Genomic DNA, 26223 nt, shown 5'->3' with positions numbered 1-26223 from the left:
TATTGCTAGTGTGCATATATACCACACACATTTGGTAACACTCCATTTAGTAATGTAAGGAGAATCTGGTTTCAGCGCAACTTGTGCAGTAGTGCAGACTGTGCCTTGTCTCAACACTCCAGCTAAAACCAAGTACTTAGAAGGGGTTGAGGGGGTTGACAATGGTATATGGCAAGCTGCAATTTCATTGTGCACATGCTCAGTTCCTTATGCAAGGCATAGATATCTTGAGGCGTTACTGCATGGTGTTGTAACAAGTATGAAATTTGGGGACTCTGGTCAAACATGTTGATACTCTTCATATTTTCACTGTGGCCAGTGGAGCGTGTCTGTTGGTTGGGCTTTTTTCTGGCAGTAATCATCCTGCCCACAATCAGGTTTCAAGATGGAACTCTTCAACTGCTGCAATAATCATCACCACAATGCAGATTCAAAATATGACAGACACAAGAGAACTAGTAGGACAAATTCCCTCAAACGGTTCCCCAGGAATCTCCAACCACCACATTGTACGACTAATGCAGGAAGATGTTAGGGCCTCAAAAGGCAGGTAATATTTTTTTCATAGAGCATGATTCTTGCTACAGTTTTCATTTATAATTAGATATCAGGGCCAGCCTTAGGCCTAGGCGGCATGGGGCTGCAGATAATTAATCTCCCTCCCATTCATTTGAAGACAATACATATGCTGGACCTCCTGCTGGACATTCAAACCTCACAATCATCAAACTAGGGAGAACAATTAAATGGAATAAAGCAACAAATACAAACTACTGCGTGCACCCACAGAAGCTGGGAAATTGTGTTGAATCCTTTTATTTTAGATATATTAATTCATTTCTGCTATTGCAATATGGAAGCTAGCATATTTTTCTTAGGTCTGGCAACTTCTCAGATCGTTATTCATGGCATACGCCCTTTCTTGCATGTGACATTTCACTTGGAAGAATAAAGCAGATGAAATTCTGATGTTTAGTTTAACCCACCTTTTTACTGCACTGCCTTTTGGAGCTATGTATTCTCGCTTCTGCTCCTTTCTCATCTAAAAGGGAATCAGGAATGATTTCCATTAACAGCTTGCTATGATTACTTTTTGTATTTTGCCAGGTATACTTGGGATCAACAGCCCTGTAGAGGAGCATCCTCTCTCTCTCTCTCTCTCTCTCTCTCTCTCTCTCTCTCTCTCTCTCTCTCTCTCTCTCTCTCTCTCTCTCTCTTTCGCTCTCTCTCTCTCCTTCTCTCTCTCTCTCCCTCTCTCTATCTCTCTCTAATGACAGACAGATACATATGGCATTTAGGGTCTGTACCCCTCCCGGTCAACATTATGAAAATCAGGAGCATTGTCCATTGAGGTAGTTAGAATGCTCTTATAATAGGTAGGTACATTAGAAATAGGTGACACTGGACACACTTATTTAGGGCAACATAAAATATAAAGATATTCTTACATTGCTCACAACATAATTAAAACAGAATATAGAGTTCTGATGTAGAATATAGGTCAGCAAAAGACAGCCATAGTATTGCAGCTGGCTACAGGCTTCAAAGCCCCATGAAGATTTGGAAGTGCTGGACGCACAGAAAAGGTGCTGTGTGCAACTTGAGTGTCTGGGTAGAAGCCAAGGATGACATAAGTGATGTCATTCCACCTGTGGCATCATATAGTTGCATAAGAGACAAGGTAAACGTGTATTTATTATAGAATAACACAGACTTTAGGCCACACTGTGTTTAGACATGGAGAATGTTACTCACACTCAATAGACATTAGACTTCAGAAAACTGGTAGTGCTCAAATATATGCAGGAAAGTAGGTCCCTGACAACAGAATGTGACCACAACAGATATCTATTATATTACAATGGACTCCACAGTTTGCCTTGCAAATTAATAAAGGTGTTTAGTCTTATAGGAGTTAAGAGGTTTTTAGAAATCACAGAAACACAGAGTTCGGAAAACCCCAGACAAATAGTTGTCCCCCAGCCAAGGTTGACTGAGAGCAGCTGAAGACAGGTGCAGCTCACTTGGCAACATTTAATAGCAGAATATGTGATTTTCAAAGGTGAGACTCATAAAACAAAACTGGAATACAGTTAAAAGCAGAAAAGCAGGGCGAGCTGGCCTTGAACAGAATGTATTAGAAGTCTGGAAAGTAAATGCGTAATTTGCTGAAATTGTTCTGTCCAGTTTTAAGTTTGCAACATATATCTCGTGGTTCTCCTCCTCTCTCCTGACTGCCACCTCTAAACTCCTCCTACTGGGGGACTTCAACATCCATCTTGATTCTTCAATCATGGCCTACACTCTCTTACGTGACCTCTGCATCTCTCTCTCCCTCTCTATTCTCCCCTCTGATCATACCAGTCGGCTGGACACACACTTGATGCCTTCATCCACACTGATCTTTTGCCCTCTACCCCTCTCTCCACCCCGCTCTCCTGCTTTGACAACTCCACCCTCTGCTCCCATCTGGGACCACTCGGCCCTCTGACCGAACCTCCCTCAGCTCTGCCAACCTTGTTTGCGGACATCAGTCCAATGAATAAGTGTCAGTTGCTGCATTCGCCTCCACTTTCATCTCCCCCTCCTCACTCTACCGAATCAACTAGTGACTCTCCTCTCAACAACTTTCATCTCACTATCACTAATACTCTCGATATTCTTGCTCCTGTCATGAGGATCCATCTGAAACCTCCCACTAAGCATAACACTACGATTCTGAACTAGCAGTCCTGAAATGCAATTGCAGGGCTGCTAAATGGAGTTGTCAGAACTCAAGCACATGTTCTGATAAACTGGCCTGTCACCTTCTCCAACGGCAATATCGTCTCTCCATTTGCTCCAAAAAGATGACTCACTTTTAAGCCTGCGTCTCTTGTGCTTCTAACAACATGGCTAAACTCTTTAAAATCTGCAAGGAACTAGCCAATCCTGCTGCAGTCTCTACCTCGACTTTTCCCTCCCAGGCCATCTACACTGCACTGGCCACCCACTTCACTGCTAAAACTCTGGACTCCCTTAGATTTCCCCCCCCCGCACCACCCTCGGCCAGTGGTAGAAGCATACCAAAAAAGTGGTGGAACTGTGACCAAGGTGGTGGACATTGTAGGCAGGACGGGAGCACTGTGCAACACATTTGTTTAAGGGTTGCAGTCATGCTGATTGACAGCATATGGAGTTAAAACAGAATTTACCTGTAACTTCCATTGGGTAGTAAAGTGGAGAAGTGTGCTTTAACTTCACAAAGAATCGTTCCGGAATGGTGAAATTGGTTGCTATTAAAATGTAAAAAATAAAAGTAGTGGAACTCTGCTCCTGACTAGTCCCACTCACTTTGACCACTGCCCTCAGCCACTCCTCCTCCCTCATCCACTCTTTCTTCCTTCTATCCGATCACATTGGACAATGCCATTAGGGTTGTCGTCTCTATGAAGGTCTCTTCCAAACAGGTCTCCCCCTGTTCTTCCAGAACTATTAAGGTTAACATCGGCTCCTGGCCCATGCACTCACTGATTTCTGTAATCATTCTCTTGCCACTGGGTCTTTCTCCTCTTCCCTCAAGCACTCCATTGTGCATCCCCTCTGTAAAAAGCCTTCTGCTGATCCCTTGTGTCCGGTTAACTACAGCCCTGTCTCTATCAGTCCCTTTCTTGTGAGTCTCCTGGAGAAGTTGATTTTCCCTCAACTGACTGAGCATACTGAGCTTGTTGGCTGCCTGCACAACCATCAATCTGGATTCTTAGCCTCCATAGGCATTGAAATTGCTCTCCTGAACACCCATGAAGAATTGCATGTATCTCATGACTCCAGCTCACCCATTGTTCTCATTCTAATTGATATTTCCTCTGATTTTGACATGGTCAACCACTCCATCCTCATTTTAATCGCCTTCATGATACCCTTGGTATCTCAGATCGGCCCTGGACTCGCTGACCTCCTTCCTCACTCACCGTCCTTGCCAGGTTATCCTGGGTTCTTTTACCTCACACACGTCCATCTCTACTCATGATGTTCCCCAGGGCTCCATCCTTTCGCCTTGGCTCTTTAACATCTATCTCACTCCTCTAGCTCACTGTATCTCCACATTCTCCCTGCACTTCCAGTGTTATGCAGATGACACTCAACTTTTCTACAGCCAACCTTCTGCGTCTCTTTTGATTTCCTCTGTCATTCCTGATTGCCTGTCCGCCATCAATCACTGAACAGGTTGTGACCTCCTTTGTCACTAACCAACCCTCCCAGGTCGAACTGGGATCTTTCCACTAGTCTATCGCTCTCTCTACCTGTGGTGTTCCCAAGGGGTCTGACCTCTGTGCCTGGCTTTTCAACCAATACCTGGCTCCTCTCGCTCACCGCCTAGCTGTTCTCTGCGCCAACTTTCAGTGTCATGCTGATGACACTCAGCTCTCTTTCAGGCTACTCCCGGCCGCCTCTACTCCTTCTTTCATTCCTGAATGTCTGGCTGCAATTCAGGAGTGGTGTGCCACTAATGATCTATGCCTCAATGCCAGCAAGATGGGGATCCTCATCGGAACACCAGCTCCCTCCTTTCCTCTCACTCTCTGGCCGCCCACTCTGGGTCCTATTCCTTTCTCCTACCTGTGAGGCTAAGAACCTCAGGGTCATCTTCGACTCCACACGTTACTTCTCTCCTCACATTTCTGGGGTCTCTAAGAAGTCACACTACCAGATGCACCTCCTCAGAGGTGTTCTTCCTTTCCTCTCCTTCCCCCATAAGCTCACTGTCTCCAGAAGTCTGGTGCTTTCAAGGCTTGACTACTGCACCAGCCTCTTTCTAAATCTTCCGCCCTCTACAACTCATCCAGAATAGGACTGCAAGACTTGTCCTTGGCCACAAGCCCAGGAATCGTATCTCTCCAGCACAGAAATCTCTTCATTGGCTCCCAGTAGCGGCAAGGATCAAGTTTAAGACCCTCTGCATTGTCCACAAGGCTTTCTGGGGAAAGGGTCTGCACTACCTCCAATTCTCTCTTCCTAAGTATCTCCCGTCTCGAGTCCTCCGCTCATCCACATTCAACTCTCTGAGGGTCCGCTTATTTTCCAAGGAGAGAGTAGGGGGCATATCTCTTTCTTCGGCTGGTGCCTCCCTCTGTATCAGCCTTCTTGCCACTCTTAAGCTTGAGCAGAACCATCTTCAGTTCCAGAAGCAACTCAAGACCTTCCTTTTTGCTTACGCTTTCTCTCTTCCTCTTCCCTGATGGTGTCACATCTGTTCCTTGCACCTGGTTTACCTGGCCTACCTCTGAACTCTGGACAAAGTCCCTGCCTGTCCAGTTGCACCCTGCACTTTCTATTGGCCCCCTAACACTTGTGGTCTGTATCTGCAACCCTACAACCCACCCACTCTCTGCACTTGTTAGCCATCCGCTAGTTGCACCCTCTGACTACTGGCACTTAGCCACCTGTTGGCTGCACTCTGTTATCTCCACCTCTCCCTCTCCCCTCCCTTGTGCACTTCTCCACTCCCCCACACCTCTCTTGCACTTCTCCCCTCCCACCTCCCTGCACTTGCACTATATGAATGACACAAGGGCTAGTACGAACATTATTTTGTCATCCCTTTGTTTCCCCCTCCTTGTCTTGTTGCGCCTAGAAACACTTGTGTACAGGTGTATTATTAATGCCATGTTACAGCATATCCATTCTTGGTGCACCTCCAGTAATCTCTGTCTCCATGCCAGCAAAACTGAGATTCTTCCTATTGGGACTCATGTTACCTCTTTTCTTCCTTCACTCTGGCACCCTCTTTGGGCTATGCACCCTCTCCTTCCACTGAAACCAGAAACCTGGGAGTTATCTTTAACTCCCCTCTCTCTTTCATTCCTCAAATCTTCGTCCTTGCCAAGAATGCCCATTTCCAACTCTACCTCCTCAAAGATGTCCTCCCTTTCCTCACTTTTCCCCAGAAGCTTAATGTCTCCAGAGCTCTGGCATTCTCCAGGTTGGACTATTGTAGAACCCTCTTCCTTAATCTTCCTTATTCTCCTCTTCTGCCCCTCCAGTTAATCAAGAATAGGGTTGCAAGAGTTATCCTCGGCCTTAAGCCTCCCCAGCACTAACATCTCTCCATCAGCTTCTGGTTGCTGCAAGAATCAAATTTAAATCCCTCTGCATCATCCATAAGGCTGTCTGGGGCCAGAACCCACACTATCTTCATTGTGCTCTTTCCAAATACTCTCCTTCCAGATCCCTCAGATCCTCTGGCTCCAACTCTCTGCTTATCAAGCGCTTCTCTAAGCAGTGAATGGATGACGTTTACTTCCCTCAGCTGGCTCCCTCTTCTGGAACAGCCTCCCCCTTTCTCTCTATCTTGAGCCGGAACACTAGTTCCGCAAGCACCTCAAGACTTTTGTCTTTTCCTCCTCTTTCCCTCTCTGCCTCCCGTACTAAACCCCACAATCGTTGTGCTTGGTGGCCTGAGCCCTTATGTGTCCTTTGGAGTGCTGGCCTTCTGTCCAAACCCCCAGCATGACCAGTCACACTCAATAGACATTTGACATTGGAAAATTGGTAGTACTCAAATATATGCAGTAAAGTAGGTCCATGACAACTGAAATGTGACCTCAGCAGGCGTCCATTATCTTAGTTTGTCTTGCAAATTAATAAAGGCGTTAAGTCTTATAGGAATTTACAAGTTGAAACACAGAACTGGGAATACCCCAGAAAAATACTAGAGACACAGTCATGGTTGACTGAGAGCAGCTGAAGACAGATGCAGATCAGTTGGCAACATTTAATAGCAGGAAATGTGATTTGCAATGGTGCGACTCATAAAACGAAACTGGATTACAGTCAAAAGCAGATAAGCAGGGTGAAATGGTCGTGAACAAAAAGTACTAGAAATCTTGAAATTAAATGCACCATTTGCTAAAACTGTTCTGTGCAGTTTTAGGGTTGCAACATATATCTGGTGGTTCCGTGAAATTTGGGAAACTCCCTACTCTTGCTGATTACCATAGAAAGTCATGTGTTTCAGGAGGCATTTATGTCCAATGAAAATCAAGTGATGTGTGACCTTTAAATAAAATGGCTAATCAAACTATTGAAATATAAGGTTCATAATAGCATAAAATCATTGTGTAATCTGTTGCCATGTATAAACTTATGATGTATGTAGTACAAAGTTGAGTCATTTCCTTTTTCAGCTGTAAGAAGCAGTGATTAAAAAACATATGTACTCTGAGCCGGCTTCCCAGATGTCCCTTCCTTGCACAAATATATATTTATTAGCAGAGAGGGCTGACTGCAGATAATTTTGGCTGAGAATGAATCTCCTTACAACCCTTTCACAAGAAATCAAACCAATGATGGTGAGCTGCAACGTTTGGTGGGTGTGGACATTCCCTGGTGTCTCTGAAAGGTAACAAAAATACATGACAGATGTGTTGATTAGCTAGGTTACACCATCAAATGTATGTGAAACATATCTACCCAATGCATAACAAATATTTGGAAGTAGGGCTGATTAACTTTGCTTAATACATAATTATATTTTTAGTGTTGTCTTGTTTTAATTCATAATTGTGTTAAATTGTTGAAGGGAAGGCATACACATTTGCAAAGTGGAGCTGGATTTACCACCAAACTGCACGATACAGGCATATCAGCTTCTCTGTCTCTGTGCATCTGGACACTTGGCAATCTATAAAACACTGACCACCTTGAAAAAGGCTGCATTAAAAACTAAACAATCATTGGCAAAGCCTACAGTTTTTGCTTTCGTATTGGAACTTCAAAGATGGTCAAAACACATATACCATCAACTTAAACCAATAAAAAATGATTTTGGAAATATTTAACCAGAATAGTCATAAGTGCATGCTACCATCCAAGAAGAATCCAGAGATAACTTCAGGAGAGGGACATCCCAAGTGGTACTATGCCAGCTGTCAGTAGCTAACGCTAGTGAAACTTCCAACTACCATTTAAGACATGGTTTCTACTGAATCAAGCTACAAACATGAGTTTTGACAATGGAATTCATCTGATAAAATAATATCATGCCTAGACCTTTGTGAGAGAAAGTGAGGAGATGCACAGCAGCCATCTGTGAGCAACTTGATCCAGCAGAAATTATTTGGAAATAGTCTTTTGGAATTTATAACATGACAGCCTGAATTAAGGCCTGATTCATGGAATTTCTAGTGGGGTGCAAACTAACTTTGCAGTTTGCACTGGTGCAAAGTGACTTTGCACTGTCAACAAACACCCTGATACACAGAGTGGTGCAAAGTGTTTTTTTTTTTTTGCAGTGAAAAGTGACTTTGCTCCAGTGCAAAGTCAGTGCAAGGCCACTTTGCACTGCAAAATTACACGTTGCACAGCTTTGTGAAATCAGGGTGTGTTTTGACAGTGCAGTCACTTTGCCCAAATGGTGAAAGCAGGAGGCATCAGAGACTAATTATAACGCAGTTAAGCTTTCACAGTTGACTACTATTTTATCCAGTTGCTGAAATGCACACAATTTAACAACGAGGTAATCTACATTTTTGGCAAAATACACAGGCCGAAAAAACGGCGCACGTGTGCAAAAACGTGCGATTCGCAGTGAAATAGCGAAAATCGCAGTGCAAGTGCGATTATCGCAGTGCAAGTGCGATTATCGCACAGAAAACATTGCACATCTATTCATGGAAGTCCGTGCACGCGCAAAATGTGGGATGTGCGCTGAAAAAATGCGCGGCGCACGCTGGCGCACAGGTCATCGAACGCCGTGCGATAAGGCCACAGCGAATTCGCACATAGCGCGGCGCACATAACAAAAGTAGGCGTAACACTGGGCGTCACACGCAGAATGGGGAACAACTCGTGAAAATGTGGGCGTCACGGGGGAAGTACAGGAGGCAAGTGCGCAGAACGCCCACACGCTCGCCTACAACACGTATTCATGGATTCGAATAGGGAAAAACAGCGCACGGCCAAAGATGCGCACAGGCCCATACATGTCCGCCACACGAAAGCAGGCTGTAGCGTCCCTGCGCAGGAAAAAAATGTGCGCCAAAGTCCTACACGCGCGAGAAGGCCCACACGCGATCGGGCCTGGGCGCGTGTATTCCAGGGGTGCGTGAGAAGTTTCTCACACGCGATTGGCCTGGGCGCGTGTATTTCAGGGGCTCGCGGGTGTTTTCACACGTGATCGGGCCTGGGGGAGCGGGGTACGTGTATTCCAGGGGCTCGCGGGTGTTTACACACGCGATCGGGCCTGGGGGAGCGTGTGCGTGTATTTCAGGGGTGCGCGCGAAGTTTTACATGCGATCTGGCCTGGGGAAGCGTGTGCGTGTATTTCAGGGGTGCACGTGAAGTTCCACATGCGATTGGCCTGGGCGCGTGTATTTCAGGGGTGCGCGAGAAGCTTTTCACATGCGATTGGCCTGGGCGCGTGTATTTCAGGGGCTCACGGGTGTTTTCACACCCGATCGGGCCTGGGGGAGCGGGGTACGTGTATTCCAGGGGCTCGGTGGTGTTTTTACACGCAATCGGGCCTGGGGGAGCGGGGTACATGTATTCCAGGGGCTCGCGGGTGTTTACACACGCGATCGGGCCTGGGGGAGCATGTGCGTGTATTTCAGGGGTGCGTGCAAAGTTTTACACGCGATCTGGCCTGGGGGAGCGTGTGCGTGTATTTCAGGGGTGTGCGTGAAGTTCCACACGCGATTGGCCTCGGCGTGTGTATTTCAGGGGTGCGCGAGAAGCTTTTCACACGTGATTGGCCTGGGCGCGTGTATTTCAGGGGCTCACGGGTGTTTTCACATGCGATCATGCCTGGGGGAGCGGGGTACGTGTATTCCAGGGGCTTGCGGGTGTTTTTACACGCGATCGGGCCTGGGGGAGCGGGGTACGTGTATTCCAGGGGCTCGCGGGTGTTTACACACGCGATCGGGCCTGGGGGAGCGTGTGCGTGTATTTCAGGGGTGCGCGTGAAGTTCCACACGCGATTGGGCTACGTGCGGGTATTTCAGGGGCTTGCGGGTGTTTTCACACGCGATCGGGCCTGGGGAGCGGGGTACGTGTATTCCAGGGGTTCGCGTGAAGTCTTTCACGCGATCGGGCCTGGGGGGGATCGGGGTACCACTCACCGTCTGCCTTGCGTGTAGAAGAACGCGTAGCCAACACCCGCTGTGAAGTAATAGCGTGTGAACCCCAACGGATGGTAAACACACGCACCGCACGAAAAGCACGTACAGAGCAGTGTAAAGGCACGCAGGATCTCTAAGCCCTGCCAGGGCAACGCCCGTGCGCGAAACGCCACAGACGCGCTTACGCTGTAAGGGCCTTTGGTCCAATGAAATCGCGTACGCGTGCTGACACGCTTAGGCGCTAAGGCCCTTTCCTCGAATTTCACGCTGACGTGCAGGATTTTCACGTGCCAAATCACTCCGTATCAAGCTGGCCACGCGAAAACACACGGAAGACCACGCTCCTGCCCAGAAGGCCGAATCACTGCCCCCCAGTGCCCCGAGCAGCCTCCCACGTGCCATCTGCTGCTGCCTGCCTGCCTGCCTGTCTGCTGCCACCGTGCCCTGCCATTTGGTGCCTGCACATCAGCCATCTGCAGGGGTCCAGTTGCTGTGTCCACCCCTGCTGGAACAGAAGACTCCCGACTCGGATAACATCGCTCAACAGCCCAGCCCCAGGACCCAGTTGCCCACTCACTCCTGCCCCTGGGGTTTCCATGTCGGGCACATCAAAATCTGGCACCAGTGGCAACCCCCGGCTAGAGGGGCAGAGGGGCACCAGCTTCACTGCCACCGAAGTTGGTGTCCTGGTGGAGCAAGTCCTGGGGCAGTATGATGCCCTCTTCGGATCGTCCCGCGCCAACAAGGAAGGACGGGAGAGGATCTGGGCCGACTGTGTGGTTGCCATCAACGCGGAGGGGGTGGCAACCCGCACCATCCAGAAGGTCAAGAAGCGCTGGGAGGACTTGAGGTCCAGGACCCTCATAAAGGCACGGCGCCACGTGGAGGGGGGCCGGGCCGCATGAGTTCCATCCAGATGAGGGTCCTGGAACGCGTACACCCAGCGCTCCACGCCCAGGTCCTTGAGAGGGAGACCCGTCTGGAGTTGAGCGGTAAGTGGCCAAGCATTGCTGTGTGAGACAGGGCATGTTGCAGTGTGCTGGTTGTGTGATACTTGCCTGCATGTGTGACATAGGCCATGTACGCATGTATGAGTGCAGGGACATCATGGTAATGCATGTGCGACCAGTAATGTGTGAACCGCACAGTTGTTGCATGTGTTTAAATGCGACATGGGAAGCCCTATGCAGATTGCACACATGAGAGCATGGCAGTCTCTGTTCCTGGGCATGGGTGGGGGTGAGGGATGGGTGCTGATGCCAGGTACATATATGGTATCCATGTCTGTGTGCCTGACCTGCGTGTCTGTGACTTGTGAATGCCATGGATGCATGACACATGTCTGTGACAATTTACAGATTCACTGATGCAGCCTAGTCATCCTTGTATGCACTGTGATTGGGGTGTACGGTGCCAGATGGATGTGACTGAGGTGAAGTGTGTGCATGTGATAGGCATGACCCATGATGCATGTGAGTACCATTACATTGCATGTTTCGAGAGTCCATTGGACATGTATGGAAATGTCCATGGCATGCACCATGATTGTCACTGTGTGTGTTTTGCCTGGACTGACACATGTGTTGTGGAGTGACATGATGGAAGTGTACTTTGACAGTGGCACTCATCTGCTATTGCTTCCTGTCTAGGGGACCACTGTACAGTACCCTGATGCTTGTGTTCTATGTCTCCCTCTACGCAGCGGCTAGTGAAGAAGAGGGCGGAGACGGCACTGTAGAGCAAGGCGGCGGGGATGCCCCCACGGCTGCAGCGGAAGGGGTGGGTGAGCCCCCACAGGGGCCTGCTACGGCGGTAGACGGTGAGGAGCCATCCAGGTTGGTGGTTTCCACAGAGGAGGAGGAGGCCGCCACTGAGGCCCACATGGGGCCTGGTGGGGGCATCCCTGCTGGTGCAAGTGGTGCAGTCCAGGGGCAGGGGCAGGAGGCAGCACAGGTCACCGTGGAGGGGCCTGTGCATGTCGCTGTCCCAGACCCTGTGGGTGCACCACCATGCACCAGCAGGGATGCCCCGTCCCAGGCCCGTCCGCAGGTAGAGGGGATGTTCATGTCATCTGACTCCCCTCCACCTGCGGACGAGGGGACCCCTGGCCATATGGAGAAGGTCCTGATTGGGGTCGCGATGCGCACAGCTGTGATTCGTGATGCCGTGCGTGCTTCCCAGGAGGAGCACGCATGTCATCCGAAGAGCACCGTGCCGACGTGGCCCAATTGGGATCGTCCATGTTCGGGGGTTTCCTGTATGTGTCGGCCAATCTGGCGGCCCTCTCCTCCTCTGTGGAGACTATACGCCAGTCGTTCTCCTTGCCGTCTTCCGGCCCAGATGCCACCAGGGCCCCCTGTGGACCTGCCCTGACCAATGCAACCAGCTCGGTGGGGATCCCATCCCTGCCACAGTCGGGAGTCAGAGGTCCAGCAGGGGTGGACACCACAGCAACTGGACCCCAGCAGATGGAGGATGTGACGCATCATCGGGCAGGACACGTGCACGACGGCGTCGGTGGTTTCCATCAGCCTGGATGCCGTCGTGCTGGCACAGGCAGTTGCGTCGGAGGCAGCACCAGGCTCAACGTGGGAGGCATCATGGCCCGGGGCCATCAACATCAGGGGTTCAGGCATCGGCCGAAGGGCAGGAGAACCCTGGAATGAGAGTGGCTTCCATGTGGGAGCGGTTGTGCCAGCAGATAGGTGCGGAGCGGCAGCGGGCAGAGGAGGAACGGCTCACAAAGGTCAGGGCGGAGGACTCCATGCGGAGGGCGCTGAGGCGGGCTGAGTGCCTCAAGGGTCTTCGCAGGGAGTTAGAGCTGGACACTGCATTATCCCTGCGGGACCTCGGGGCCAGGGAACATGCCCGCCTCCAAGCCATTGAACAGGAGTTCGATGATGCCCTGGCCCATCACAACAACCAGTGAGCCGTCGGACTAGCCCGCTGCCTTTGTATATAGTTATATAGTTAGTGTTAGGTTTCCTTTAATTTTTTTTTTTATTTGGTTGCGATTGGACAATGCGCCACATTTTTGTATATATTTCAGTTTTTAGTTAGTTGTCATAGTTAGGTTTCATTTGGTTGGGCTCATGGACACGGGATTATCTTGTAAATAGTTCTTCAATGGATTTTTTTATTTTTTGGATTTTTTTCATGGACATTCATCTTCTTTGGGTTGTTTTGCTTTGCGGTTTTTCTCATTTCATTTCCATTCAAGTTGATTTTCAATACATTTTTATTTTCATCCTTCAATGTGTCGTATCATCTCATTGCTTTCATGCATGTCTTGTTGGGTGTTTTAACATTCACTTGCAGCCATTGTGTGTGACAGACATGTGTTCATTTGCATTATTTACATTTGGTGTGTAACATGTAATTGCCTTTGATATGTGGGTGGATGTGATAGTTGGTTGGGCCTTTTGGCAGGGGAGGATGGCCATTACGGACATGATTGGGGATTGTTGGGACCCAGGTGCAGGGGGGCATGGATGGGACATGGGCGAGGGCCGGGTGGAGGGTGCCCCTGCACTGCTGGGGGGTAGGGGGGTGGGGAACATGAGTTGGACATGGGTGGGGGCCTGCTGGCAGGTGCCTCACAGTGCTGGGGGGTGGGGGTGGTGGGGAACATGAGTTGGACATGGGTGGGGGCCTGCTGGCAGGTGCCCCACAGTGCTGGGGGGTGGGGGTGGTGGGGAACATGAGTTGGACATGGGTGGGGGCCTGCTGGCAGGTGCCCCGCAATTCTGGGGGTGGGGGTGCAGGGGGACATGAGTTGGTGATCATTAGTGCAAGGAGACATGTGCCTTTGCTAGGGGGCATGCCCATGTTCGGTGGGCTGCCTGCGGGACATGACCAGGGATGCAGGGTAGTCCCCTGTGGTGTGGGCTGCCTGCAGGGGCCGTGGAGGGTGTACAGGGAACACCTGGGAGGACCCACACTGGCAAATCACATGTAGGACTCCCCGGCACCCCTGAAATACACGTACCCTGCTGAAATCGCGTGTAAAACTTTCCGCGCACCCCTGGTATACACGCACACGCTCCCCCAGGCCAGATCGCGTGTGGAACTTCTCGCACAACTCTGAAATACACGCGCCCAGGCCATTCGCGTGTGGAACTTCCCGCGCACCCCTGAAATACACGCGCCCAGGTCAATCGCGTGTGGAACTTCTCGCGCACCCCTGAAATACATGCACACGCTCCCCCAGGCCCGATCGCGTGTGAAACCACCCGCGAGCCCCTGTAATACACGCGCCCAGGCCAATCGCGTGTGGAACTTCTCGCGCACCCCTGAAATACATGCACCCAGGCCATTCGCGTGTGGAACTTCCCGCGCACCCCTGAAATACACGCGCTGAGGCCAATCGCGTGTGGAACTTCTCGCGCACCCCTGAAATACACGGACACGCTCCCCCGGCCCGATCGCGTGTGAAACCACCCGCGAGCCCCTGTAATACACGCGCCCAGGGCAATCGCGTGTGGAACTTCCCGCGCACCCCTGAAATACACGCACGCAGCCCAATCGCGTGTGAAACTTCCCGCGCACCCCTGAAATACACGCGCCCAGGGCAATCGCGTGTGGATCTTCCCGCGCACCCCTGAAATACACTCACCCAGGCCATTCGCGTGTAGAACTTCCCGCGCACCCCTGAAATACACGCACGCAGCCCAATCGCGTGTGAAACTTCCCGCACACCCCTGAAATACATGCACGCAGCCCAATCGCGTGTGGAACTTCCCGCGCACCCCTGAAATACATTCGCCCAGGGCAATCGCGTGTGGAACTTCCCGGTCACCCCTGAAATACACACGCCCAGGCCAATCGCGTGTGGAACTTCCTGCGCACCCCTGAAATACACGCGCCCAGGGCAATCGCATGTGGAACTTCCCGCGCACCCCTGAAATACACGCACCCAGGCCATTCGCGTGTAGAACTTCTCGCGCACCCCTGGAATACACGCACCCAGGCCATTCGCGTGTAGAACTTCTCGCGCACCCTTGGAATACACGCACGCAGGCCATTCGTGTGTAGGACTTCTCGCGCACCCCTGAAATACACGCACACGCTCCCCCTGGCCCGATCGCGTGTGAATCTTCTCGCGCACGCGTGTTTCCGACACCCGTAATACGCGTTCCCCGCTTTTGCCAGTCCTGTAAACTGGTACAGTATTGGCGTAGCCCTTTGCGATGGTTTTGCAATCTCGATGGCTTTTCCTTGCGCGAGGGCGTTCTTGGGGGCATAACTGGCGCTGCTGCAGGGTCGCTGCGCCACTCTGCGCCACGTCTGCTTTTGGAGGCGAGAATCCATGAATACGCTGTGCGCGGGAATTGGTTTTATCGCACGCGGCTGGCACAGACATTCGCACGGGCACGCTGTGCGCCAGCCGCGTGCGACACTTTTGGGAGGAATTACATGAATCGGCCTGTAAATAGGTGCCCTCTTAGCCACCGTCACCAATACATTGTGTACAATACCTAACATTCAACATTAACAAAAGGGGATATTTAAGTATAGACTCTTCTTTTCCAGTCTGTAATGTAACTAAAATGTGTACATCATAAAATCTGGGTGGCAACACTTCTTACATACATCAATTCAGTTCTTATATATGTCTTACTCAGGCCAGATGAGATAACAATTGCACTGATGCTGAAAGTTGGGAAAATGGCTCTAGCATCACTTTTGCTGCTTACAAAATGTGGAATGTAGCTAAAATATTATGTCCCAAACTCTACTATCTAAAACATGTGCACTACACCAAAAAACAAATAAGATTTTTTTATAGAGAGCTTGAAGTAATACCTAATTTCACTACTGACTATATTCCTGCAACAGAGTCAATGTATCACTGAATGCATTCTTTCAATAATGTGGGCAAAGATCACTGTGTCGTCCCTACTGTGGGATTATTTTTACTTGTTTCATTGGAGAAAAATCAAATGTGGATTACTCCACGTTAGAGATTCCCATTGTACTATTGATACACACGTGTCAATTTTTCCATGATTACGCACTTTTCTAGATGTGGAAGCACATAGATGCTGGTGTATGCGCCTTTCATGAAACATTTGACCATGAATATGTCTGTTTTTCTTTCTTTTTCTATAATTGAAACAGCGACTAATTCACCAGTCCATGTTCGGAAACGGTAAGACACACTGGCCCACATTACGAGCATGTCGGTCTGGGAAGTACGGTACCGGTAAGCAGGCCGGTACTGTACTTCCCAGACCACCTTACTACGGGTTCTGCTCGCGGGAACCGTTTCACCCACCAGGTTTTTCCTGGCGGGTGTAACGGCACCCGCGAACAGAGCACATCAGATGCACCGGCACATGCAGAGTTGTGCCGATGCATCCGACGTCCCCATCCCCATTCAGACCCAAGGAGGCCCTTGATTCCGGCACCCGAAAATGGGCAAGTACCGGGTCTGCCTAACTCGCCATGATCCGGTTCTTGCCCATTCACAGGTGTCGGAGAAAATGCAACTCCGTCAGCAACTGTGGCATTTTTAATGACACGGCTACCACCAGAGTTGTAATGAGGGCCACTGATCCAAAATCTGAGGTTACGCGTTAATGTTATTTTTGTAGAGTAGCAACATATGGATGTTTACTGTAGGCCCTTCTCTTCCTTTTAAACAAAAATCATAATCATAATTATAAATGGAGCTCTTACATTGTGCTTCATGCTGGAGATCAGCCTCTAAGCACATGAACAGATTCAAACCTGTAATGCTCTGCGTTGTCTTACTTCCAACACAAACACATTTCCCCTGAGCTATCCTTCTGAATAGCTTTTAAATGCAAACAGTTTGCATTTGTACAGGTTATGTTGCTGAAACTCTATGCAAGTCTCTGCATGTTGGTGTCAGTCATTACTTCCATACAAGTGAGTGCAATATATCCATGCAGTCTTGCCACATGCACAGTAACACAGTAATTTGACTCCAAAATGCATAATAACTGCAGGTTTCACAGGACTCTAACTCGTGTGGATGCTTCCTATCACTGCATCATTAGCTAACGTGGTAACAGTAATTTAGGTTGGATGTATTGCCAGTGTTAATACCGCCAAACTCATATTGAGGCCACGAGACTTGCTTTGAACCCCTACACCCAACATGGGTGGAATACTAGTCTCAACACCAATAGATGTGTAGTTAGAGATGTCAGACATTAATGAATCCATCACTTGCAAATTATGTTTTACAGGGAAGGAGATGTTAACAATCTATGGAAAGGCTCCTGCTGTGAATAAGTATAGGATGGTAATTTGTGAACTGCAAATCACCAGCGTCTGAAACGATACCTATGTACGCTGTGCTTTCCCCTGGTGCCTGGTCTGTGCAAAGACAGGCCATAGGGTGAAAAAAGAGGCACAGGCGGTATAAAAGGGGCTGAATGCCTTTATAAATAAGAGGTGTGTTCCAGGATGAACTTGTTATTCCACGGGCTAATCTAACACATCCACATTTTGCAAAAGGCCCAAAAGAGAATGCAGTTTTAATTCTATGAAGATGTCCTCAAAAAAAGACTTCCCAGTGAGATTGGGAGCAAGAGTGAGGATAGTGTGCCCCAGAGCCTTTACTATATATAGCACGCGCTTCAAATTACACTCTATAGACTAGTATGTTAGTAATAGTGTAAATGAGGATTCACAGACCACACTAGTACACATATTCTAAAAAGAGGCGACTCCAATACTTGCTTGTTTAATTTTCATGCACAATTGGATCAAAAACTTCTATTTATGAATATATTGTTTTGATATTTTTATCAGGGACAAATCTAGGGCCATTCGTTTTTTTTTGTTTTTATTATTCCAGGCACTGTCTAGTCTAGCCACATTGCAACAAGAACCATTGAAGATTGCAAACCAAAGATCAAGCCTTGTTCTATCCCGCCCTCCCTATCCCCCAACACTTTCCCGACCCCTGCCAACATCCCGCTCTCCTTTTTTGCATTTAGAGTACCACTCATTTCTTTTTTCCCCTTCCACCACTTTCTATCGGAAACCTAAAACAGTGCAACGACTTCAATAAAATGTAACTGAATCCATTAAAAAAACAGCAAAAAAAATTATGAATAGTAGATGTGTTCGAATTTTCGGCTGTACGAAAATTACGTACAGCTGAAAATGTCAAATACATCTACCATTCTGTTTGTTTACGGTGACCCAGGGGAGCGGGGAATGGAGGGGTGACCCCCGCATCCTTGTTCACTGTAATCGCGTCGGGGGTGCGTGTGTGTCCCCCGTGACCTCTGACATAATGTTTTCTTTTTTTTTAAAGGACCCTGCAGTACTGGTTCCCCTGCACGGAAGTGAAGGGAAGCAGCGTCGCAGAGAGATGGCAGAGGCGACACCACCCAGAGAGGTGTGCCGCCCAAAGGTAAGTAAGGGTCTGGAGGGGATCCGATTGTCGGAAATGTCCATGGGGGACAAAACCGAAAGTTAGTTTCGAACACATTTCGTAATCGAACAAAACACAGATATTTAACACGTATAAATGTCACACTTTACAATTTCAAAACAGCACACTACCCGAAATGGTGCTTTCTCCACAATGACTAATCCCTGCAGCCTCTTAGTTGTCACACTTTCAAATTGTTTCTTGAATTTGCGGACGCAGAATCTGTTGCCTGTGAAAGACTGATAGACTCTGATATTAGCTACAAAAGCAGCCTGCAGAGATGATCAGCAGGAAGCTTTCATGGAAAGAGTTGCACCTAACCCTCCTCTTAGCTAGGGGTAGTGTGCCGGTGTCTGCACTATAACAGGATCTCTGTTATTCCATTTCCTTTCTCTGTTAAGAAGTGCACATTGTCAAGGTGCTTGCATCCTACATAGAGGCAGGTCACAGGTCTCCTGGCAGCACATTCGCTGTCACGCGTCTATACTACCGTATGACGATATTAAGACAGAAGTAACACAAGCAAAGATCACATTTAAAACGACCATGCTGTTTTCACAAGGATCATTTTCATTCAGTTTCCCAAGCAGATAAAACCAAGGCTTTGAGGAGTCCGTCAGTGCATGAAAAGGCTGGCCATGAAAAGAATAGATTTTTTTTTACGGAACACTGTACACTGAAGGAACCCATTGGCAGAGCAGCGGAGCATACAGCAGATATAAGAAAGAATGGTGAGGACAATGAAGCTGAAAGGAGAAAGCGATAAGAGCACAAAAGCAAAACGTGCAGGTTCTAATGAAAAAAGCAATTCAGAACGAATGGACTGCAAGCATATATGCAGTCAAAGAGCGTTAAACAAGACAATCATGCATTCTGCAGGAGCCAGATGATTCCCAGAAAAAAATTATATATATATATATATATATATATATATATATATATATATATATATATATGTATATATATATATATATATATATAAAACAAAGTCACCAATAGTTGTTGTGGGGTTGTACTCTGCGTAGCAGTCTTTTCAGATGTCTACAACGTTGGCACTGTTCAATGAATGTGCACACAACCTTTCAACAGTGATATAGAATCAACTTTGCATGGTTTTGGAAAGTTGTGTGACGTTCCTTCCTCTGGAGGAACCTTAAAGGGTGGCCTTTAAAAGTTTAATTTGTCACTTACAGCAAAAACACAAGTGGATGGATTGACGCCAAACCTGCATTCAAATATGTTGTCTCATCCCTCATGTGGACATTACCTGGGCTGTTGATAATGTGGAGTATTTTAATAATAAAAAAACAAAATTAATAAAAAGGGGACACACATTTCTAAAAGTAGTCTTAGTTATTGCAGAACATGACTGTTTGATTTGGGCCTGTTTGAAAGGATCGTGGACCCGTGCGGCATTAAAAAGCTATTGGTTGGCTGAGTGAAAGATAATATTTATGATCGGTTAGTGATGGACTGATCAGTTTTTAGCCAACAACCATCTTGAATTTGAAAATGCACTCTTAGTTTCTGGGAGTCCTACTGCAAGAAAATGAAAAAGGACATATGGCTGCCTTATGGCCATACTTGAGGGTGTCCACGAGTCGTTGAATCTGCCCCTAGTTAATAAAATAAAATGGCGGATTTGGGGCTATATCTTCAGAACACAGAAAAGGAGGGATTACCCCATAGGTTTAACAGATAATGATCAGGACCTACAGTCCTAACATTCACAAAGAGAGAGGCACTTTGGGTGTGTTCATTATGCATGGGGCATGGCAAAAGGTCATGATCGTGCACAGTGCTTACTGCTCAGTGGGGCATTGAGTCGTTTCAAGAGGTGCCTGTGGTGTGACCAAAGACAATACTTGGGCCATGCCCAGTGGGCACATCGGCTCTCTTTTAGAAGACCAGGGCATGGCTGGAGGCAATTCCATGGGCACTGTGTCCAGCCAGAGATATCCATGTGCATCGCTTTAACGTGCATCGTGAAAGAACAAAGTCCACAGTCCAGCCGCAGTGTCCACTGGGAATTACAGCAGACCAGGTCCAATGGGCACCTTGGCTCTCTTTGAGATGACCAGTGATGGTGATTCTCCACTGGTGCTTACTGAAGGCTATGCCCCAGAACATGCCACTTTGATACAGAACATCAAAATAAAAAAGTTCAATTATGGTTAACCTTCTGTAACAAAAACCTTAAAAATTCACAGACAGAAAACGTCAGCAATTCAATTGAAGGGACGGTATGAGATCCTCAAAAGAAAATACATAACTTCACTGCTTAAATGCGGGTCAACTCCATCCTTCTACATTGATAAAAACGTCCACTAATAACCCAGATTATCCTATTTCCTCCCTCTTGTTTCTTTTCATTTTCAAGGTCCATTTTTGGAACTACTGGTCTCTAGTAAACCAAATTGTTCAACTAAGTATGCCTTCTTCTGTAACCTGTATCACTCGCTCTGGCTTGATATGCTGTTCTTCTGTAACCATAGAACACGCATATCCCCTACTGATGATTATTTTGTATGCATTGCAGTTCTATGTAAACCTGTACTAAGCAAACAGCGCCACAATGCCCCAGGGCCGCTGTGCTCTATATAAATTCAAGAAAATAAATAAAAAATAGACAATTGAATAATTTTATACTGATACACAATCTCTTCTCGCCTTGTCAACCTGGCTTCCAACATCGTTGCAGCATCGAGACACATACTGGAGAGGTCTTGAGGAATGGTACATCATGCTGGACATAAGGAGATCAGGGCTCTGTCTTACAGTGCTGTTGGAACTCTCTGCATCTTTTGACCTGATCAACCATGGGATGCACCTTGATAGATGTTGCCTTTCGATGAGCATGGGAGATACTCTACTTCATCAAATGCAGTGTTTCTTGACAAATCAGTCGCACACGCAGTGGGATCAGCCCAGGGAGACTTACTTACCATGTCCTATGGGCTACACAGGGACCATATCAATCATCGAACCCCAAAATAAAACTACTTAAGTTGCTCCAACTTTGTGTCAGGACTTCGATTAAAATATGTTGTTTGGCAAACTAAGAGGTTCATGCTTCTACAACAAATGTCTTCAACGTACAACTCTGCAGATATTGTGGCCTATGACTCCAATGCATCCTCACCATTGACAATGCATGCTAGTGCGTGGGGGGGTCCAAACGCCATACAAAAGACCGACTTTGCGAAAGTCAGCCCCTGAATGCAGTCCCCCACAAGGTTGGTCTTGTGTTTTCTCCCCTTTATCCTGGTCCTTTCTGGGGCCCTGGCCACAGTGTTCCCCACTGCATGTCTTTGCTTCCAGCCTTCCACCTGCCCATTCCAATTACCTGCCGTGGCACTTGCAGCCTTCTCTGACGATCTCAAGACTGCGTACATGGAAACCCAATGTACTGCACGTTGGCTTTGGGACGCAACCTTTTGGCATCAGGCTTTGGGTACGTGGCCTAATGGCTGATCATTTTAGTCCAAAAGATCTGGAGAGCCAAAGTGTTGAGATCCCTGGATGTGAACATGCTTCCTAGACTCAACTGATTTATTCAGGTAACCTGCAAGGGCTTGGAAGTTGGAAAGCCCACTGTTTGAAAGCCTCTGATTCTATCAGATGTCGACCCTGTTTCTGTTTGCAACACTGTTATATTATTTTGCGACACTATGATATTCTGACATTGTGAGATGACTACTCTATGGCACCCAGTAAAGCCTTAAAAACATGACCTTTGTCTCGAGTTTTTCTAAAGGAGTCTCCAAATGTGTGCCTTATTATTGGTCTTTAGCGTCTTATATATATATATATATTTCTTTACAGGTGTATTCTGTATTGTAATATTAAAAGAGGTTTAGCACCCTAAAGCATTTCAAAGAGGAATGTGTACTACATTAAAGTGTCAAGCAAAACAGATGGTGTCCCTCACTGGAGATACTGAAGACTCAGTGAACCAAAATGATACAATGATTTGCCAATGGGACCAGTAAAGGTATTTATGCAGAAATGTCCTTGATTGAAGATGGGCTTTAGGAAACCGAAGAAGACATACAAAATGCCATGGCATTGCTTTTGGGAACAATGATGCAAAGCATCTCATATCCACTTGCTTATGGGGCAGGTCCTTTAATCGTTTTATCTGTGGAATCATTTGACCCACATGTCACTCAAAAAACATTTTTCGGAGGGTAGTGGTGGTCGGGGGGCAAGGTGCGATTAAGACATGCATTTCAACATGCACAGTGCTGCATCACAGTTACTTGCATTGTGATTGTAACACAGACCTTTGAAAATGAGTTTATTTCCCAATCAATTGCCTATTTCCTTAACGTGGTTTGTTAATTTGATCGTACGCTCCTGGCGAAACCCAATTTTGTTGTATTGATTTTTGAGTGTGGGAGGGAAATTGTCAATTTTCTGCATTCCAGGAAAAAAAAGAGTGCATTATCACCTTTTACTGTCAGGATAAGTTGTGCCATGGTGCGTTCATCAACAAACATGCTATTTTTTGTTGTACTTTTCTTTTTTAGATGTTGCGTCGTTTTGGAAGTTTTAGAGCCTGATTCACAGGAGCGTTTTATAATGGTGCAATCCCATTGGAAAACCTTCTGTGAATCAGTGTGCATTAGAGTACTTAAGCACAAGTGGGTTTCTGAATGTGAGAACAAGTGTTGATATAATGCCTTATGAAATTAAGTTATACATGTGCTGTACAGTTAGTGTGAGGTGTATGTATCAGTGAGGGTGACCATAACCCATTTAATAAGGTGTTTTCTCGTTTTCTCGAAAAAAAAATGTATATAATAAATGTTACCACTGTTGTTGGCAATTGACATGACTGCACGTAATATGTAATGATGGCGCCATACTTTAAAGTATTCCAAATGAAACTGCAGTCTACATTATCACTAGAAGAATTAACACGTGTTGCTAAATTGACTTATTTTCATTTTTTCTTTATAAATAGGCTATTTATTTTCGTAGAATCATCTCAAGCTTGAAGTTTGGCACAAAACAAATGTCAGTGCAGTTAGGAGCAGATAAAGGAAAATGCGCAATGTTAGTAACACATTATTGTGATAGAACATTATTTTCACCCATTTCCTTTTGAGGAATAATGACATAGAGGGATCTGCAGAGAATAAGCACATTTTTGGTCAAGGCTCCACCCATGAATTAGGTTCATGCTATGTGAAGACAACACTTCTGGTACATATTCATATAGAATGTAAGTATGTGTAAGGGAGGGAACATTAGATTTTATATGGACTATACAATGCAACTCTAAACTCTCAATGCGACCTTTAAGTTACTGTAATCACAATATATACCCAAATGCAGAACTTGAAACTTGACTTCTTGGGGTGTACCGGAATTCGGCTTCAAGTATGTATTTGGTGGAATTCCTCGTGAAAAATACCTATTTGACTCCATCTGAATAATTTCTTGCTATTCTGCTGCACGCCAAATACTGTATCTTCTCATTTTAGTAAAATGTAACAATTTAGAGAGCCAAATATGGGTATACACTATGAAACAGAATGACATTCCACCTTGTCTGAAAGCGTTTCAGAATCAATATAAGACTAAGGTACATATGTTTGTGAATTGGAGAAAAGGAGCAGTGAGGAGTCGTCAGATGTGAGCATAGTTTTCTTCTCTGGGAAATGCCTATAGAGAAGTGTGAATTCATAACATGCGGTGGAGAGGAGAAGCGATGAAGCAGTCAGATGTTCCCCCACTTTGGAAGTCTCTGAGGAACTTCGTGCTGGGAAATCTCTCTTGTTCCCCTGTGGGCCAGTCTGCCAGAGGGAGGATGAAGAGATAGGTGTGAGGACTCTGCATGGGACAAAGTCAAAGTTCTATGATCTGTTGGTGAAATTGCTAGGAGTGGAGGATGTTTGGAAATCAGAAGATTTCCCAACATGCAGGCTGGATCTTCTAGGTCAACAGGGATGGGGCGAGTCAGTTGCATATCAGGCAGTGCCAGATGCAGCCGACATTTCGCATATTGACCTCTTGAGCGTACATGCTTATTGGGAAATTCTTGAATAACATTATATACTAGTCTTTCTCAACAGAAAAGGTATGACAGATGAGAGAACATTTCTGTGTGGACTGTATCTACTGGGCTTGTGGGATGGAGGGTTGAAGATCGAGGGGATTAGAAAAAAAAAAGAATGGACCCTCGCATCCTCTTATGTGGTAGGAAGGATGTGTGGTATTCACTGGGTAATTGAGCACTTAATGACCACTTCATCATAGAGCAGCAACATACACAGCTATTGTGGTTGTGTTCTAATTATAGTCGGTGGCCTTACACCATCTGATGACAAAATTGTAGAAGGAAAATAGAGTCAAAAGCTACCCTTGTCATTAACACTCTGGTAGTCTTCTATAGTGAACAGTGGAGCTAAAGTAGCGTCTGTCAGTTAGCTCTTCCATGGAACACGAGGGAGTTAAATTGTTTACAAACATAAAAGATATACAATTTATTGGTTTTTCAAAAACAAGTGTTTAAAAATGAGGCAACACGTACACAATGCCTCATTTGTAGCAACACAACATTGTGTACGTGTTGCCTCATTTTTTGCAACACATGAAACTACAGTCACTTCATTTGTACTAATCCACCTATATGCATAATCGCTTAAGATTTGTATACAATGCTCTCTTCTGTGGCTAAGATGGCATATGTCACTGGTTTAAACACTTGTTTTTGAAAAACCAATAAATTGTATATCCTTTATGTTTCTAAACAATTTAACTCCCTTGTGTTCCTTGGAAGAGCTAACTAACATACGCTACTTTAGCTCCACTGTTCATTAAAGAAGACTACCAGAGCGTTAATGACAAGGGTATCTTTTGACTCTATTCTCCTTTTACAATTTTGACCTAACCCTCTGGAGCCAAGGCCCCTTATAAAAAAAGAGGGTTCCCTGCCCTTATCTCATACACACCATCTGATGACATCCAAATGTTGAACACATACTAGAGTAATCAGTGAAATGTTATGGCGACACCAGATGACAAGTCATTTTCCCCAACTAAATTAGGTAAGCATTTAGCCTCCATTTCACATAAAAAAACATGGCCATAGATGAAGGCTGACAAAGGCCCTTTGTCTTTCTTTTCAGGAAATGTATTCTCGACTAACCTGAAAGAATGCCCTTTCACAATGAAAGCAGTCCTATGTGAAAATCTTCATTGAATGTGGCGAACATATAATATTACTGCCACGCGATAGGAAAACATGACTCTTATGATTGACACAAACCTGAGACAACAATAGAGGGCAAGTATGTGTTTAAATAATTGTCACTATATTGGTTAGTAGATATAAATATGTTGTATATACATAAAAACAGAATCACCGGAGAGAGTGAGAGAGGGTGTTTATTTGTATTTGCATTATAGAATGCAAGAACACAGGAGTAGATTCACTGTAGACGTCATGATGTTACCGTCCTGATGAAGGCCACATAATGTCAAACAAGCTCAATAGAAGTAACTCTATGAGGCTGAAACGCATTGTGTTGACATCCTTTGACAATGCCTTGAGGCATTGATAGATACCTTGAAATATAATTTCTAAGGAAACTACAAAACTACACATCCAATGAGGTGGATGATAGTGGTGATGCATGATGTATCTCTAACACAAGCAATACAATGATGAACCCACTGAGATATTGTGTCTCTTTCCTG

At 46.5% G+C, this 26223-nt stretch overlaps 1 protein-coding gene across 1 annotated transcript in view; it reads right to left on the bottom strand.

Annotated features, from left to right (window-relative positions):
• Positions 1-874: 874 nt before the first annotated feature.
• Positions 875-26223, bottom strand: part of LOC138525961 (gamma-aminobutyric acid receptor subunit gamma-3-like) — an 805526-nt gene continuing 780177 nt past the window's right edge. The window contains exon 4 of the mRNA XM_069636262.1: positions 875-1042. Within this exon, the coding sequence (XP_069492363.1) occupies positions 875-1042 (168 nt within the window). The remainder of the gene's footprint in view (positions 1043-26223) is intronic.

The sequence above is a fragment of the Ambystoma mexicanum genome, chromosome 7p, assembly GCF_040938575.1.
Source record: "Ambystoma mexicanum isolate Mex_15411 chromosome 7p, UKY_AmexF1_1, whole genome shotgun sequence".
NCBI lineage: Eukaryota > Metazoa > Chordata > Amphibia > Caudata > Ambystomatidae > Ambystoma > Ambystoma mexicanum.
The sequence above is the reverse complement of the archived record's forward strand: the minus strand, read 5'-3'. Positions and strand labels throughout refer to the sequence as shown.